The 19,168-nt window shown below is 43.2% G+C and overlaps 1 protein-coding gene and 2 pseudogenes across 1 annotated transcript; all 3 read left to right on the plus strand.

The window, feature by feature from the left end:
- Positions 1–404: 404 nt before the first annotated feature.
- LOC123114975 (adoMet-dependent rRNA methyltransferase spb1-like) lies at positions 405–3,779 on the plus strand (annotated as a pseudogene).
- A 1,874-nt stretch (positions 3,780–5,653) lies between these two features.
- LOC123116795 (uncharacterized) lies at positions 5,654–6,744 on the plus strand. The gene is made up of 2 exons (XM_044537700.1): positions 5,654–6,042; positions 6,369–6,744. The coding sequence occupies exons 1-2, from the start codon at positions 5,670–5,672 to the stop codon at positions 6,410–6,412; spliced, it is 417 nt and encodes a 138-aa protein (XP_044393635.1). The 5' UTR covers positions 5,654–5,669; the 3' UTR covers positions 6,413–6,744.
- A 4,073-nt stretch (positions 6,745–10,817) lies between these two features.
- LOC123116796 (ankyrin repeat-containing protein NPR4-like) lies at positions 10,818–14,469 on the plus strand (annotated as a pseudogene).
- The last annotated feature ends 4,699 nt before the right edge of the window (positions 14,470–19,168 follow it).

Here is a 19,168-nt window from a genome sequence, read left to right on the forward strand (position 1 = left end):
CATCATTGAAATTTTACGTTTAAAACAGGTAACAAAGGTAGTTCTAACCAGGTGGGCTATTTGTGGCGCTCATAAATCTTTCCATGAAGAAACTTTCCAGAGTCTTGTGGCAACTCACTGCTAATTGAATGATTTTTTGGGTAGTCGCCGGGCTTAGAGAGGGTGGTCGGGTGGGGTGGGGGGGGGGGGGGGGGGGAGACCGGCGGTGGGGGTGGCTAATAGGCCGGCAGCGGCGTGGCGGATCGAAGGAAGAAGAGTAGGGCAGCTGGAGGTTGAAGAAGGGTCTTCGACCGTTGATTTCGCATCGGACAGCTTAAAAAATGGACTAACCCAAAAAAAAAGTTGAGGCAACTGAGATATAACCACGCCCATAAGTAATTAGGAAAATAAAAGGGAACCCAACCTCGCGCCTTCCATGAACGTGTCGCACCCAAAAGCCCTAGCTCGAACGCACGGCGGCGGCGGTGAGCGACAGACATGCCTCCCACGGGTGAACCGAAGGGGAAGAAGCAGCGGCCCAAGGACAAGCACTACCACCTGGCAAAGGAGCGAGGATACCGGAGCCGCGCGGCCTGCAAGGTGCTCCAGCTCGACGACCGCTTCCGGTTACTCCCGTCGGTGCGCGCCGTGCTCGACCTCGGCGCCGCGCCGGGGGGCTGGACCCAGCTCGCCGTCAGCCGCGCCACCATTGGCGCCCTCCTCGTAGGTGTCGACCTCGCGCCCATCCGCCCCATCCACGGCGCGCGTCTCCTCAAGGAGGACATCACCGCTCCCAAGTGCCGCTCCAAAGTGCGCAGGCTCATGGACTCCAGGGGCGTCGCGGCGTTTGACGTCGTCCTCCACGACGGCGATGTACGGAGCAAAAAGAGAAGAAACCGCTCGGTGTGCGATGGCGCCGGCACATCGGCGGCACAGGCGGAGGCCCCGACCACGCAGTCAGCCCTCGTCATCAATGTCATACGGCTGGCCACCATGTTCCTCGTCCCCGGTGGCGGCTTCATCACCAAGGTATATATGAACATATGATCGAAATCACGCATGAGGAATTGGTGTTGGTGTGAAGTCCACATCTCAAATCAGTTAATTTTTCTCTTCTGCAGTTCTTTAGGTGTCAAGATTACCATGCTGTCATGTTCTGTCTCAAACAGGTGCGTTTTGATCACATTTTGTTTCCATTTGCTATTCATTGCATACTATTTCATCAAATCAGATGTGCGCACTTGCAGCTATTTGAGAGAGTTGAGTTTACTAGACCTTCAGCAAGTCGGCGCAGATCAGCTGAAATTTACATCGTCTGTCTGAAATATAAATCCCCTGCAAAGATTCAGCCAGAACTTCTTGATTTGAAGCACTTGCACTTGTTGAGTGTGGATGCAGAGAAGAGCAAGGTATCACGTTGAGATATTGTTTAACCCAATAACCTGCTTGATTTCTGTTCTTTCTTGTGTTAGCATCCCCTTAATGTTGCGGATTCTTGGTGTGCAGCCGAAGAGACGGGCTGGAGGTCGGTGGGTATTCCTTCTGCTCATCCAGATTCTACTTAATTGGTGTTGTCAAGGCATCCGCGCATCACCGCAAAATGCTATTGATGCGCCAATGCTAAGCGTTACACTAGGTTTGAATGTGTGCTGTGATTTCATTTGCTAGTGGTTGGTTGTGTTTGTGTTTTGTACACGGTAAGTGTAATGAAATTATGATGGGGGTCACCATTAGTACTCGCCATACCACTCTCAAAACCATGATTACTACTCCTTCCGTCCCATAATGTAAGACGTTTTTCGACATCTTACATTATGGGACGGAAGGAGTAGAAAGTAATTGAGCATTACTTTGATGGCCGTCTTCGCTAACTCTTATTATGAAGCTAAATGAGCAGTTAAGAATTTCGAATTTGAGCCTAGTAACTTCATACTTGATTCTGTCTTTTTAAGTAGTAAACGAGATTGGCTATATGCATCTAAGGATGCAGAGGCCGGGGGTAACAAAAGCTTCCATTTTCTGAAAGAGCAACTTCACATTTGATGCTATGCCGGGGTGATCCTCCTTTTCAAAAAAATAATGATGCTAATCCTGGCTTGGTTTTTTGTCTGTAGGATATATCCTTCCAAGGTTTCCATTATAGTCCAGTTTGGTGGGATTGAGAAATACTGAGCTAATTTTCCATTCTATATGATTTATGTAGGAAATGGTGGCTGCAGGTTGGCCTAGCATCATATTTTATATGGTGTAACACCCAGACACCACTTGAGTTTCTTGGTTCTTTTGCGGCGATTTCATCTGATGATCCAGCATCTCTGCCTATCAAGAGTCATAAGCTTACTACCGATGAGGTAGTGGAGTAATACATTCCTTGCATAGCTTCTCTTCTATCTTATAGCTATAATCTTGGCTGCTTATACTCTTTGTGTGTTCCAGATAATATGGCTTTGCGAGAATTTACTTCTGATCGATAAAAATAGCTTGAAATATATCTTGAAGTATCTTTCTCCAACTCTTTTTTATCTTGTAATTTGTAAATTGTGATTAACCAAACATGTCTATTAGTTAGGCATGTTTAGAGGTTGGTCCTGCCAACCTCATATGAAACTGATGTACAATTGTGTTAGATGGCGCATGTGAATAAGGACTGCGCTTTCATGTTCACAAGTTATAGCAACGGCTGATGGTACCGCGATGGGCACGAAGGGCAAAGATGATGACCAACTTTTACGGGAAATGGAGGAACTTATGAGTGTCATTAGTACAAAGGAAAGGAGCGAGAATAAGCGTCAATCAAGACGTCAGACAAAGGTATTTCCATTACAAAATATAGATGCTATATTTGCTGCATGTGGCACATTAATTAATCTGAATTGTGTGCTATTATGTCTCTTCATTCCAGGATAAAGCACACAAGGCAATAAGAATGCAAATTGATGCTACAGAATATTGTTACGGCGACCCTGACTTGTTTTTTGTTAGTGATACCAAGGTATGCTGATGTTTCTGTAGTCCTATCTACCTGCGTTTGCTTTGCAGCTCAGAGAAATGCTTCCTGCTCCCAGATTTTTTTTGTGGTCATTAAATTTCATCATCAGTAGTAAAATACAATTGCAGGAGTAAGTTTGCTTTTATGTGTGCTTTATTATAGGGTGGAAAAGAAACTCAAGCTGTTGAGTCAGGAGAAGATGGAGACACTAAGAATGAAGAAACTCAAACTGATGAGGACTCTGACGAGGCCGTAGATTCTGATGAAGAACTGCAGAGGTGAACTTTCAGACGCCCACACCAAAAATAAAATCATAAAATGGTCATGAATTCTTACCATTTTCAAAGTTTATTTTAATTCCCACTGATAGGTAATTCTTATACTTCAAACCAGGTATGAAGCTCAACTTGAGGATATGCTCGATGAAGCTTATGAGCGCATTATGGCTACAAGATGTGGAGGAGTAAAACAAGTAAGTAAACGTGCCAAGTGTATTAATCCCAATGCTGATGCACATTTTTATGAGGTATAATGTCTGAAACATGGGATTATCCACAGCATTCAGAGGACTGAATTTGCATTGCTCTTTTGTCTAGAATTATTAAATTGTTGACAGTTTGGCGATGATAGATGCTCATATTATGCTATTTAACAGGGTGTTGAAGAATCAGATGATGGTGTGACAGGGATGAAGGTTTGTGATGAAGATTACCATCAGGAGGCCAATCCCCTTTCATCGTCTCTAGGTAGAGAGAAGCTAACAAAAGAGCAGCTTCGAAATATGTGGTTCAGTCAGGATGTGTTCCCATAATCTGTTTTTACCGAGGCAGTGTTGCGGTGGGCCCTCTCCTAGGTGCGCAACAGCTCGGGTTTAATTTCTAAGGATAAGAGTTTGTATATCTTAAGGATGGTAGATCAGTTTGAGGGTTTCTAGACCTGACTATTGAATGAATGAATAAGGTAACAGAAAGTTATCAGTGATTGCTCTCTTTTTTCTCGTTGCGTCTTAGCTGCATCATCTAACCGTACCACCTCCGGTGTACCCAATCACATGAGTTGATGATCTCTCCCTCATATTGGTAGGGTTAGCTTGTGGACACGGAAGCCTCATGTTTCCTTTCCTCTGTTTTGTTTTTGACAAACATGGCAGGTGTTCTGCATTTGCATTAAGGGTAAATATGGTGCTATTACAGTGTTCGAAGAAGCAGGGAACAAGGAGCAGTTCGCTATGCACTTGTTATAGCTATCTCCTGACAACTTCATCAAGTAAGTTAACCTCATGCTTCACTAGCTTCGCGACAGCTTGACACATAGAGGGTGTGTATTTGAAGTCTTATGCAAATGGCTAGAGCTGACCCATTCATAAAGAAAATGTTGGGCTGTCTATGTGTGAGTAAGTCTGGCCCATGTGGCCCATGTAAACCAGTATATGTATTGTACAGACTAGACAGGAAGAGAGTTATCCAGAAATTTCCCAAATCCACCACACTTCATGGTGTCAGAGCACACGCGGGAGGTGATGCTGGGTTCTGTAGGTCGCCGGCGGTGAATTGGCAGCGTGGGGTGGAGCTCCGGGCACCCAGGGTGTCAGTGCAGCGGGGACAGGCTCTAGGAAAGGGCAGCAAGCCCAAGCGGAGGGGTTGTGGAGGTGCAGAGGCAACGCCGCGTGCCGCGAGTGGGCTTGCCGGAGGCAGCGGGGGCCAGTGACAAGAGGAGGAAGAGCAGCTACTGCTGGTGGTGTACTACAATGGAGAGAGTAGAGAAGAGGAGGTAAGAGCTCCTGGATTGATTTGGATCTGCTTGAGCTTGTGTGTGAAACCAAGGAAGAAATACCTGCCGGTTGCCGCTCTGAGCTTCAGTAGAGGATAAAATTACTATCAGATATTTTGAGATAGGAAGAGAAGAGACAACACTAGGTGTTGTGCTGCTGTGTGAGGGGCTGCTAGATAGTGTACTGAGGGAGAAGGAATGGTCTTGCCTGCCGTGATTTGAGGCAAGACATGGGCGAAAATTAGGGACTTGAGAAGGCAATTAAAAAATTGGCTAAGCTCCTCACAGCCAAGGTAGGAGCTACAATGCCTCCAAATAATGCAATTGCTCCTCACATTGAGCCAATTCAGAAAATTGATTTGATGCCAAATGAAATTAAGCTGGAAGGTGTCAAGAATTATTTGAGCTGGTCAAGAAGGGCGCTACTCATCTTGAGGACTAAAGGATTTGAGGGCTTTGTCAATGGTGAGGCAGAGGAGCCAGGAGACAAGAAAACTGTAGAATGGAGGACATGGAGCAGTACCAACTCTTTGATAGTGGCATGGTTGTTGAACTCCTTATCTCCAACCATTGCTGGAACTATTGAGACTATCTCAACTGCTACTGAGGTATGGAAAACTCTCTCAAAACTGTACTCAGCGAAGGAAATGTCATGTTAATAGCTAAAACAGAGGAGAGAGTTGGTGAACTCAGACAAGGGGAAAATTCTGTGATGGAGTATGTTGCTGAACTGCAGCGTTTGTGGGATGATTTAAATCACTATGATCCTCTGGATTGGCCACATGCAGATTGCATAGCAGCTGCTAGAAAATGGATTGAACGCAGACGAGTGATGCAGTTTCTCAAAGGTTTGAACTCTGAATTTGAGGCGAGACGTGCTACTTTATTTCATCAACCTACTCTTCCTACCTTAGAGGATGCCATAGCAGCAATGGCACAGGAGGAGGTCCGATTAAAGTTGATGAAGAACAATACAACGACTCCATCTCATCCAGCCTTCATAGCAACCGACTATAAGAGCAGAGAGTGCTTCAACTGCGGTGAGAAGGGTCATTTGATTCGTTCTTGCACGGCTCCACGTAGGAACATGCGTGGAAGGGGGAGAGGATATAACCGAGGTGGATTAAGGGGAGGCCGAGGCCGGGGATACTCTGGTGGTCAAAGGGCAAATGTGGCAGTCTCAGAAGAAGGATCCTCACTCGCAACCCAAGAAGAATCAAAGAAAAGAACAGAAAGCACAGGTGATAAGGATCATGAGGATTTTAGTTACGGCAACTTTGCTCACTTTGTATCTACAGATGAAGGTAATTGTGCTCATGCATCTATTCTCTCACAAAGATCACATCCTGATTGGATATTAGATTCGGGGGCATCAAAGCATGTTGCCGGCACATCAATGGAATTTGAGTCATATATTCCATATCCACCCACATGTAAGGAGACTATCCAAACTGCTGATGGCACCTCACAACCCATTAAAGGCATTGGCACAATACAATGCACACCATCTATTAAACTTTCATCTGTTTTGCATGTTCCTGCCTTTCCAGTCAATCTTATGTCAATGAGTGCTTTGGTTGACGATGTGGATTGTCGAGTAATAGTTGACCGCTATTTATGTCTAATTCAGGAGAGGCAAACGGGGAAGAGGCTTGGGACTGGAACCAGGCGTAATGGGCTATGGTACATGGATCGCGAGGTGCCAAATAATGCGGTGTCTACGATGTTAGCAACAATGATGGGAGAAAAGGAAACAAAGGTAATGCTTCACCATTGTAGAATGGGACATATGTCTTTTGAGAAGATGAGTAAAGTCTTTCCCGATGTAATGTGTGGGGTGGATAAGAACAAGCTTGTGTGTGATGCATGTGAGTTTGCTAAACACACAAGGACATCTTATGTGAGTAAGGGTCTTAGGAGTATTTCCCCTTTTATGCTTGTTCACTCAGATGTGTGGACATGTCCTGTTATCTCTCTAAGTGGAATGAAGTACTTTGTTACATTCATTGATTGCTATACTCGTATGACATGGGTGTATCTTATGAAGCATAAGGATGAGGTTTTTAAATGCTTTCAGTATTTCTATGCTTATGTGAAAAATCAGTTCAATACACAGATACAGATGATCAGGACAGATAATGGGACAGAGTATGTGAATAAGGAGTTTGTCACATTCCTATCAAGTCAAGGTATATTGCACCAAACATCTTGTCCGGGTACACCACCTCAAAACGGAGTAGCTGAGAGGAAGAATCGCCATATTTTGGAGGTTGCTCGGTCACTAATGTATACAATGAACGTGCCAAAATTCTTGTGGAGTGAGGCTGTAATGACAGCTACATTCCTCATCAACCGGATGCCGTCAAGGGTGATTGGAATGAAGTCGCCATGTGAGATGTTACTAGGTGAGAACAAATTCTTAGTTCCTCCTAAGGTATTTGGATGCACCTGCTTTGTCCGGGATCATAGACCCTCAGTGGGAAAATTGGATCCACGAGCAGTGAAGTGCATCTTCATAGGTTACCCATCTGGGCAGAAGGGCTACAAGTGTTGGAGTCCCAGCGAGCGGAGAACATTTGTGAGCATGGATGTGACATTCAGGGAGTCGGAGCCGTTTTATGGAGAAAAAACGGATCTCAGCTCGTTATTTGACTTTAACTCTCCTAGTATGAGTGGTGCTAGTCGAGAGGGGGGGAGTGAACCACCAAGGACAAAGGAAGATGAACCACCGAGAGTTGTGGTTGGTTCAATTCCATGTCCTTCTAGGGAAGAGAGATGGAGAAAGCCAAATGAGGAAGAAAATCTAAGGGTGTATACCAGGAGGCAACCTATGACTGAAGAGAAATGGAGAAAGCCAAATGAGGAAGAAAATTTAAGGGTCTATACCAGGAGGCAACTACAAGATGAGCAGCAACAACAACAATCTCCAATAGCAAGTGACACACATGTGCAGGGGGAGCAACAGGCTCCAACAAGTGTTGAAGTTGTTGAATTGTCTGATGGTGAGACATGTGCCACTCCAACTCCATCTAATGCAGACGATTCAATGAACTTGCCTATTGCCTGGAGGAAAGGAACCCGAGTTGGAGCTGGAAAACCTCCAGAGAGGTATGGTTTTGAGCATGACATAGCTAATTACGTATCATATACATCTCTGTCTCCGAGATACAAAGCATTCATTGCATCATTGCAATCTGTGGTGACTCCAAGAGATTGTAAAATGGCAAAGCAGGATCCAAAGTGGTATGAGGCAATGTTGAAGGAAATGAGAGCACTTGAAAAGAACAAGACATGGGATATTGTACCTCTTCCAGCAGGTAAACGACCGGTTAGCTGCAAATGGGTGTATACTGTAAAGCAGACTCCTGAAGGAAGGGTAGAGAGATATAAGGCATGGTTTGTGGCTACGGACTATAGTCAGACATACGAGACTAACTATGATGAGACTTTTGCACCTGTCGCAAAGATGGGCATAGTGAGAACCTTAACTTCTTGTGCCACTAACTTTGGTTGGGCTTTGCATTAGTTAGATGTAAAGAATGCATTCTTGCATGGTGATTTACATGAGCAAGTTTACATGGAGATTCCACCTGGTTTCTCAAACCCCGAGACATCAGGAAAGGTATGCAAGTTAAGGAAGTCTTTGTATGGCCTCAAACAGTCTCCACGAGCATGGTTTGATAGATTCAGGCGTGTTGTGTGCAATATGGGATATAAGCAATGCAATGGGGATCATACAGTATTCTACTGACACACAAAGTGTGAGATTGCAATCCTTGTGGTGTATGTGGATGATATCATAATCACTGGAGATGATGATGTGGAAATATCATGACTGAAGAAGAGCCTGAGCAAGGAGTTTGATGTAAAGGATTTAGGGCAACTGAAGTACTTTCTTGGTATAGAAATTGCTAGATTCCCTAAAGTAATTGTTCTGTCACAACAGAAGTATGCTCTCGACCTGCTTAATGATACATGTATGCTTGGGTGTAGGACTTCCTCAACACCTATTGACCAGAATCATAAGTTATGTGCTAAATCTGGCGAACCAGTGGATAAGGAGAAGTACCAGAGACTTGTTGGAAGGCTCATCTACATATGTCATACACGACCCGATATCTCATATGCAGTGAGTGTAGTGAGCAGATACATGCATGATCCTAGGAGTGGACACTTAGAGGTTGTCTATCGAATCCTTCGATATCTGAAGGGTAATCCAGGAAGGGAACTATGGTTTAAGAAGAATGGGCATCTTAATATAGATGGGTATTGTGATGCGGACTGGGGAAGTTGTTTGGATGACAGAAGATCTACTTCTGGTTATTGTGTGTTTGTTGGGGAAAACTTGGTGTCATGATGAAGTAAAAAAGCAGCCAGTGGTGTCCAAATCAACAACTGAAGCTGAATATAGAGCTATGTCACAAGGTTTGAGTGTGATGTTATGGGTAAGAAATCTTCTCTCTGAGTTAAAAGTAATAAGAAAGGATCCCCTAAGGTTATGGTGTGATAATAAATCAGCTATCAGCATTGCTAATAATCCAGTTCAGCATGACAGAACCAAGCATGTCGAGATAGACCGCTTCTTCATCAAGGAGAAGTTAGATGATGGCATAATCAGGATAAGTTATGTGAGCTCTAGAGAACAAGTGGCTGATTGTTTAACTAAGGGTTTAGGTGTCAAGGAGTGTAATTTTGCGTGTGACAAGATGGGAATGATAGATATCTATCGTCCATCTTGAGGGGGGGTGTTGGGCTGTATATGTGTGAGTAAGTCTGGCCCACGTGGCCCATGTAAACTAGTATATGTATTGTACAGACTAGAGAGGAAGATAGTTATCCAGAAATTTCCCAAATCCACCACATTTCAGAAAAGTATCAAACACTTTTGCTTCTGGAGGAGTGAAGTTGGACCATTCGTAAAGAAATCATTCAAAGTCTTATGCGAATGGCCAGAATGACCAGGGAGGATCATTTCCTGCTTCTGGAGGAATGTAATACTAATCAACAGCATGTTAGCATCAATCGCTATGTGCTAATAGAGCTCCCGTCTGAAGGCATGTAATGCCAAATTGTCACTAAAATTAAGTTGGAACGCATCAATCCCATCTAATCTAGCCATGGTACGTCTATGACTAGAGTATATATTGACAACGTAACGGCCGGCCGCTACAACCATTCTTGCTGATTTTGTTGAAGCACAAACCATAGAACATCAGTTCTACGGCTCTTGGTGATTTACTGATTAGAAAATCATCATTCCCTGTCAGCATCCACAGCAAAGTTTTATTAGGCACCGGAAGCGGCTATTGTCGTATCCCTTGGGTCACTTCTCTTGCATTGTGCAAAGAGTTGGCCTATAGTATTATGTGCATATATATTTCAAGTTGGCCATCCACTTGCAAGTTTACGTTTGATGCGCATAGCATATTTTTGCCGGTAGGTGGATGGATGCATTCTATATATGGAGGCAAGTCACAATCATTTGCGCATTCTTAGCAGCTGGCTGGCATTCCTTTTCCTCTTTTTCTAGATGAGCAGTAAGGAATATTATAACCACAACTACAAGTGAGGTCGTTGCAAAAAAAGTAGAGTATACGTCAAGGTCCTGCCTTATCCTGCATAGCATCTACGTGGTAAAATTGTCAAGGTCCTGTCAAATAAGCCAATAGAAAGAACAGAGGAGGTAAAAATGATAAGTCAAAGAAGAAGGCTCAATGATAAAAAGCCCAATATTAGGGTGTTGAGATAGGTGGCCTAGTCCACCATAGACTATGCACCGTCCCTCATGAAGATAGAAAAATACAAGAGCAGCTTTAGAACCGGTGTTCATGTGACCTTGCACATCTCAAGGACATTGTGAACATTGATTAATACAGGAGTAGGTTTGAAGCACATAGACAGCCATGTGCCCCGGAAGAATCTTCACCACGAGGGAAAGATCAACCAATTATAAGAGCACAAGTTGGTTAAACAGAAAGGGGAGAAGACTTTGAAGTTGTTTTAAGAGTGCGCTGAGACGCGAGTTAGGAGGACAGCCAACCTCAAAAACTCCAACCAACTTCCAAACCACATACTGGCCATGGACGCCAAGCTGATGGTGGCCACAGACGGTGGCGATGTCAACAAGTTGAAGCATGGGTTGAACAAGGAGGATGCCATGTCGATGGTTGATGCGACGGCGACGAGTAAGAAGCCTTCCGAAGACGACCAATCCCCAGCTGGTACCATCAATCCCTTGCTTCTGTTATCGGCACGCGAGGGCTCCTCGATGGCACTGAGTGTCCTTTTAGAGAGGGAAGACGCAAAACGTCCACCACTGATGATTATTTCTCAAGAATTTCTCGAGTTGGTAGAGGGAGGCAGCAGTGCCCAAGGAAGAACTGCAGTATCAATTGTTGGTGATGTAGAAGAGGGCGTCGAGGACCAGCCTGCTGCTTCACTTGCAGATGGAGCACTCCTCAAGGGCGTCACTCCTGATGGTGATACTGCACTACATGTGCTCGCACAGAATCAGGAGGATGGCAAACGTTTCCTAGAGTATGCCGGCATCATCTACGGAAGGGAAAGGGGGCTTCTGTTTGCGAAGAATCACAAGGGTGACACACCCTTGCATTGTGCTGCCCGATCTGGGAACTCCAAAATGGTTTCTTATCTCATTGATGTAGCTGCACATGAGGGTGCTGACACGAAGCTCGGGCTCCTGAGAATGGAAAATAAGCGTCACGAGACGGCCCTGCATGAGGCTGTCCGATTTGAGGACGGTCGAATTCTGGGATGGAAGGAAAGAAGAGCATTGCTTGATGCTACTCACACCGTCGGAGAAGAAAAGAATAAGGAAGATGCTGACGGCGCACGGGAAGAAAAGAATATAGTCAAACTACTGATGGGTGCTGATCCAGAGTTAGCTAATTATCCTGCGGATGGCGTTTCACCCTTGTATCTAGCCATCTTGCTGGGGAAGAGTACTATTGCATTGATTCTGTATGATAAGAGTGGTGGCAATCTCTCCTATTCCGGAGCAGATGGACAAAATGCCCTGCATGTTGGTGTTCTTCCACACAGAGACTCAGGTACTCACTAATAAATGCATATATATTTTAGAACTTCCATGTCAACTCCCTCATTCTAAATCATAGCGTCCCCTAGAATTTTGAGCCTAACTTTAGCATACATTTGATAAACTAGTTATATGACATAAATTTGTTCAAATGAAAACCTTTTTTTTTACCGAAAAAGGCTTTCGCCCCGCTTTATAAATAAAACAACGATCATCAACACAGCAGTACAAACGCACGCACACACCCAAGGCATGATACATAGGCGCTGAGCGCAGCAACACCACCCCTATCTACGAAGAGATGAAGCCGCATGCGACGAACTGTGGACTCCAAGGCGGCGCCTTCAGGAAGGATACGACACCGGAGCGCCGCCACCGCCCGACCCGAGGGTCAGAGTTTCCCCTGGAGCAACACAACGGGCAATGAGAGCCGCGACGACACCTTCAAGAAGGCAACGAGCTTCGCCGCCGCCGGTCCATCCGGGGATAGTACCTTTTTTGAATATGAATCAAATGGAATATACTAGAAAATCCTATGGTTGTTATATGCTCGATCAAAGGAGTGTTCAGAAAAAGAAAATATACTAGAAAATCCCAGAAAACTTAGTCATAAATATATTGCAACATATTTCGCATTTTGTAACGGCGACTCTCGAAAGAGATAGGAACCATTCGTTTGCTTTTCCTCTCAAAGAGAAATGAAACAATTTTAGTTTTACCGCATGAGGATCTGCACTTCATTTTCATCATCTCACATATCTCTGTAAAGGTGTGGAGATGCATGCAACCTGGCATCATAAGTAGGGGCCCCAAAATTGTGTTTTTAGCATATACTCCCTTCATTCCTTTATATAAGGTGTATTTGTTCAAACGAGTGCATGTTTGACCGAGTTTTTAGAAAAATATATGAATATCCGGAATATGAAATTTATATCATTTGATTCATCATGAAAAGTAATTTCATATTTTTTCTATTAGGTATTGCAGGTGTTGTTATTTTATTCTATAATCTTGGTCAAACGTTGAAATAGTTGACTTGCACGGAAAACAATACACCTTATATTCTGAAATTGAGGGAGTAGTAGATATAGTTCTCTACACTTACCTTGTTGTTGATGTTGTTATTGTCATCGTCTTCATATAGGAACGTGGTTAAATTAACGCCCAATTCTACGAAATGTTATTTGGATTAAGATAATTCCTACTTTGATTCACTAACACAAAATGTGTATTCTTGACAGTGATGATAGAGTTCCTAGTGCATTGGAACAAAAACCTTACTACACAGGTGGACAAAGATGGAAGAACGCCGCTTCACTTTGCTTCATCGTTGTCTTTTGGGACTGCCTCGTGTCTGCAACTTGAGCTCCTCAGCAGACCTCCTTGGTGTCGTTTTGTATGGATTTCCCGGACTTGTACATCGATGCTCAAGATAGTATTCGAAGCGAACCCCACCGTACTGTATCAAGCGGACAAGAATGGATCTTTCCCCATACATTTGGCTGCCTCTGCAGGTGCGAAAGATGCCATACGGTTTTTCCGTGGCAAGTATCCAAATTGTGTTGGGTTGCGCAATGCTAAAGGAAGAACATTCCTTCATGTTGCTGTCGAGAAAGAAATACGGGACATAGTGTTCTATGTATGTGAAACTCCATCTTTAGTTTGGATTCTGAATATGCAAGACAATGATGGAAACACTGCACTGCACTTGGCTATCCAAGCTCGGAACTTTAGGATGTTCTGTGCTCTATTGGGGAATCCTGAGGTGAATCTGAATATAACAAATAACCAGGGGGAATCTCCCTTTGATCTATCCATCAGTAAGCTTTCATTCAGATTGAATTATATAGAGGTAATACTCCGTTTTACTTTCAAGTTTGCCCCTTGAATAAAATAAATAATTAATGACACATTGCTTCATTTGGTACTCATATAATCCTTCTTGTTTTTATTCCAGAACTCTGAGAATAAAATATACCATGCTTTGAAGTCAGTTGGGGCGAACTATGGTGTCGTTCGCTGGGATAAGACTGAGGAACCGTTCCGTCGGCCGCCAAAGCCAGAGGAGGAGGACCAAGAATCACCGAGGCTGAAAGATGCAACACAAACGTGTGTCGTTGCTTCAGTCCTAATAGCAACTGTGGCCTTCAGTACAACCTTTGCCATCCCTGGAGGTTACAGAAACGATGATCATATAAATGGAGTCACGCCAACATATGCTGGGAGTTTTGTTTTTGACGCTTTCATGATGGCCACCACATTAGCTTTCATATGCTCCTCGCTGGCTACAATTGGCTTCACGTATCCTGCAAATCCAATGGTTAACTTGGTCACCCGTGAAGTCTACTTAGTCTTATCTGCGCTTTCCTTCTCGAGTTCATTCATATTCATGTCGATATCATTTGCGCTGGGTGTGTATATGGTGCTAGGTCCGGTTGCTCGTAATACTGCTGTTGCAGTCTGTGTTCTTGCTCCTACCGTATGGCTAGGCATATATATGGATGTTGTTTCTAAATTCGTTATTCTTGCACGACCATTATGTATTTGAAAGGGCCGATTCAAAGGAATGGTAGAATTACTAAGGATGTACACGCTCATAATGGTCACTACACTTTGGCCCTTCATAGTTACCTTTGGTTGGGCTGCGGTGGCAAGGATCCACCGTCACCGCTAAATCCTTCTTTTTTTTGATAAGGAGGTTTGTATGCATGTTCTTGTCCGGAACTGGTGTGCTATGGAAGTATTTGATGTAAGACATTATTTCTTATGATATGTGTCTTTCCTAAAGATTTAGAACCTGGCTTGTCATTTTTCTTTGTTTAAGACTTACATAAGTATGAATTGTATAATGGAAGTGTTGCAATGGTTCCCTCAGTTTCAAAATAATTGTTTTAACCTTAGTATAAAGTTGAGACACTTATTTTAGGACCGAGAAGTATATACTTAAAATAATTGTTACAATGGTTCTCTCCGTCCCAAAATAAGAGGAATTGAATTAACAAACTTAGATAGTTGCAACCTTCACTATAGTCGGGCCTTGCATGTAGTTGCACTGCTCCCAACACGGATGAAGCAAGGACTTTGGTGTCTCCTTCCTCTGGCTACAAGCCCTCGTCAGTCCTCTTCGAAGGTGTTTGAAGATCATGCTTTGGAAGGGTCATCATAGTTTAAAATTCCATCAAAATTTCCCGAAGTTTCAACAATTTCTAGGCGGGGGGGGGGGGGGGGGGGATTTTTTGCCTTTCATTCAAAAAAAATCAGTTGGTTTAAATTTTTTATGTAAAAAAGAACATGAATCTGATTAAATCAAAATGGTTTCCAGTAGCGCAGTGGTTCGCACCAAATATATATTTTTGGCCAAATTATGTCCTAGCTGAGATTTGAACTGCGGCCAGCTGATTACTGACCAACGGACAAACCATCAGGTTAGATCAGCACTTCTGTTAGCAGTGTACTACACTCTTATTTATGTAGATGTTTACATTCAATTTATTTCGAATCAAAAAAATGATGATTTGTCCAAAACAATTTTTGAAATTTTCGAAATTTCGTACATTTCGAGGGTGAGCGAAATTTTTGCCACTTCTAAATCTTATACTATGGGCGTCACTATCCTTCCCAAAGCCATGAATGCAGTGCAGTAGAGAGTAATGCACATTGGAGTGTCGTATTAGGTCACCAACTGCTTTAGCCATGACTCATTCTACTTATATTGATTTAGTTTTGCATTGTTAGTTTAGCGGGACACTCTCAAGTTTGGGTTGATACAAAGAATAGGAACAAGTGTGACTAAGAATAACCGGAATAACAATTGGTTGCGAAGGTGAAGATCTATGAGGCCTACTTCCTGCCTCGATGACCACTCACGAATGCATGTGAGTCTATGAGTGACTTCATCAATGCCCCAATTGCAGAGTAGAATAAACCGAAACTGAAAGAATGGTTTCTGCCAGTGGACATTGATATTTTATAGAAAAAGTTCCTTCGACTTCGCCGTACCAAGGGGACTGCCCGGCATGGCACCCCGAGAAGACACATGTTTTTCTTGTAGCGTCTAGTCGTCACGACTAAAAGAACAATGAAGGATTGGCTGAAGGGCCAATCCGCGACGTCGCATTCCTGGCGTGACAAGAAGCAGTTGGCATATTTGTGGCACACGCAGTTCCCACAAAAAAATTATGTTTTCTTATGACAGCTCGCGAAGCAGTCTTTCCCATCGGGAGACATTCTCTATCACATGAACATGTCGACTTCGAGTCTATGCAGGATATGTGGTGAATAAGATTCATGGAGACAATCATTGGAGTGCACAACGGCAATGTGTGTATGGGCTCTCACGGTCGAAGAAACAACATGTATAGTTCCTAGTTCATAGAGAATGTGCTAGGTTGCGGTTATTCCAAATCATTGAAATTTTACATTTAAAACAGGTGACAAAGGCAGTTCTAACCATGTGGGCTATTTGTGGCTCTTGTCGGAAATCTTTGCATGAAAAAACTTCCCAGAGTCTTGTGACAACCCATTGCTTTATTAAAGAATTTTTGACTGGCCTTGCTATGTCTCGTCCAAGGAGGAATACAATCCCAACTCACATCATTGGTGCGGTGCCACATTGGATCCTGCCATCGGTTGGAGTTGTGAAGATAAATGTCTATGCTGACATAAGTAAGAACATTGACAGATGTGTGATAGTTGCAATAGCTCGAGACGAGAAATGCCAGTTGATTAGAGCATCAACTATTGCTTTATCTGGACATGATGATCAAGAGTTACCGGAGGCCCTAACATGCAGAGAAGCTATTGTGTTGGCTCATGACTCGTCAATTCATAGGGGGTGGCCAACGACCGCTGGAGAGTAATTAACATGTTGCATGAGTCACTTAAGCCAACCTACGTAGCATTCACTGTGGAGATCAAAGAAGGAAGCAAGGAGTTCAACGAAACGTTGTTCCGTTTTGAATGACGATCATCAAATATGAAGGCTAGTAGACTTGTCTGTAACTCTTTACATGCGGCGTTAGGACATCATGTGTAGCTTGTAAATCCGCTATAAGGCCTACCATTTCCCATCTTGGATGAACTACGATTAATAGAGGATTTGTGGTTCTCTAAAGAAAAAACTGAAACTAGAATTGACTCTCAAATAATAAAAAAACTGAAACAGAGTTCGAATAAGAACACCCTTTTTTCATATCCATTCAAAAAACTTTCTTTTTCATGAATACGCAAAGATTGTGTATCATTGCATTGATGGGAGAGGTGAAAAAGTACAATTGTCGGTGACAATAGCCACACATGCACAAGCCGGCGTAGGCTCAAAGAACCGGAGCAGTTAGAGGAGAGGACTGCTCGTCCCTATTACATCACACAAAATCTATATCTCAGGGAGCATGATCGCCAAGCAGTTGGCACTCGCGCTAGACTAGAGGCGCGTGTCTTCTTGAACAAAAAACTTGGAACACACTTTTGACGTTTTGTATTCCTTGTTAACAAAAGATAAATTTTTTGTACAACTAATAGCTTTCTCCGAGTTAAGGCACATGAAGCACTACTTCTATAATAAAAGAGTTACAAGGTATATACATAGAGGAATTGAATGAAGAAACTTAGATAGTTGTAGTTTTTTTTCTTTTCGGGAAATTGTAGTTAGGCCGTGCATGTTGGTGCCATGTTGCCGGCATGGATACAACAATGCATGATGTCCCTTTCGTCTTGCAACAACCCTCTATAGCCCTCTTCTGAGGAGCATGGAGACCATGCTTTGGGGGGGGGGGGGGGGGGGGGGTTGCATCACCATCCTCCCCGAAGCCATGAGAGCAACAAAGTAGGACGTGTCACGAAGCGTCACAGTAGGCCATCGTCTGTTTTTTGTATGGCACCTTCTATTTATATTGTTTAGTCATGCTTTGTTAGTTTTCATATGATGTTTTATAAGAGTCGGACTTACGCTCTTAGCAGAGGGTCACTAAGTAGTACTAGGGTAAAGAGTTAGTGTATATGGTGCCACCTCTATCCGAAATTTTTGTATTGTGCAACTCTTTTTCTATGTACTAGATCAATTAATTTATAGTGTTGGCAACCTCACTGTCACATTGCACAGAAAAGGGAGAAGATGTGGGTGAGAGGCAATAGGAGACAATGATGCATCGGTAGTTCTACATATTACCTGCCATAAAATCACCATGAATTGAGTAACTTCAGTAGAAGCTCTCCGGAATCGTCGTATATGTAGAACTACCAATTTATAGAGTAACTACATCGGTAGTTCTGTGAGATGATCATAAAATTACTCAATGCAGCTCTGTGGGGAGAGCTATAACCTGCCATGCATAAAAGTGAGTAACTACATCTCACTCCACAATCATGAATTGTGACATCCACACCTACACTTTGGTAGAAGCTCTCTCTCCCTACGTACACTCTGGTAGAAGCCCACCTTTCCCTTTGTCTAGATCACAATGATCCAATATGGAACATAGTGCCGGTACCACTTGTTAGAATTTATGCGAGTAGACCATTGGGGCAATTAGAGGAGGGATGCGGCAATTGACAATGAGGTTGAGCGGTCAGCCTACATAGGCCCGTGGGATGATTAAGGATGCTCATTCCCATGTGCTTAATGGACATAGTGTAATGAATAATAAAAAACCCGCATAGGTCATCAAACACATCACAAACATCGCATTACAGGAGGGTCCGGTCACCCCTTCCACATCCGCCTGTACCATCCCCTTCATGATCATGTGTCAAGCCTATCATCTTTTTCTTATCTATTTTGGCTATCCACAATCCCTTTTATATACTCCCTCCGTTCCTAAATACTTGTCTTTCCAGGCATTTCAACAAGTGACTACATACGAAGCAAAATGAGTGAATCTACACTCTAAAATATGTCTACATACATCCGTATGTAGTAGTCATTTGAAATGTCTAGAAAGACAACTATTTAGGAACGGAGGGAGTATTATGTATGGGTTACATGTGTTTTACTCAAATGCCTACCCTCCGTATACACCAAATCCAACTATAGTGCTAAAAACATATTCAACAGTAATTCCAAATTTCCAACAACAAGTTCACATAACTAGAAGATAAATTATATGTGAAGGCATTACAAGAAATTACTACCTAAATTTGGCCGCTTTAGAAGTATGTCATCAAAGATGCAACTACTTCTATTTGTGTTTTTTTTACTATCAAATTATGTGTTTCTCATGAACTATGTGTGAAGGTTTTATTACCAGTTTGGTAGGACGCCTTATGACATATGACATGTAACGATGCAAAGCATATACATTAAGGAGATACCTGAGCACTGCAGATTTTTGGGACATGGTTCTACGCACACCCTATATAGCATTTTAATTTTAAAA

The sequence above is a fragment of the Triticum aestivum genome, chromosome 5B (genome assembly GCF_018294505.1).
Source record: "Triticum aestivum cultivar Chinese Spring chromosome 5B, IWGSC CS RefSeq v2.1, whole genome shotgun sequence".
NCBI classification, from domain to species: Eukaryota; Viridiplantae; Streptophyta; class Magnoliopsida; order Poales; family Poaceae; genus Triticum; species Triticum aestivum.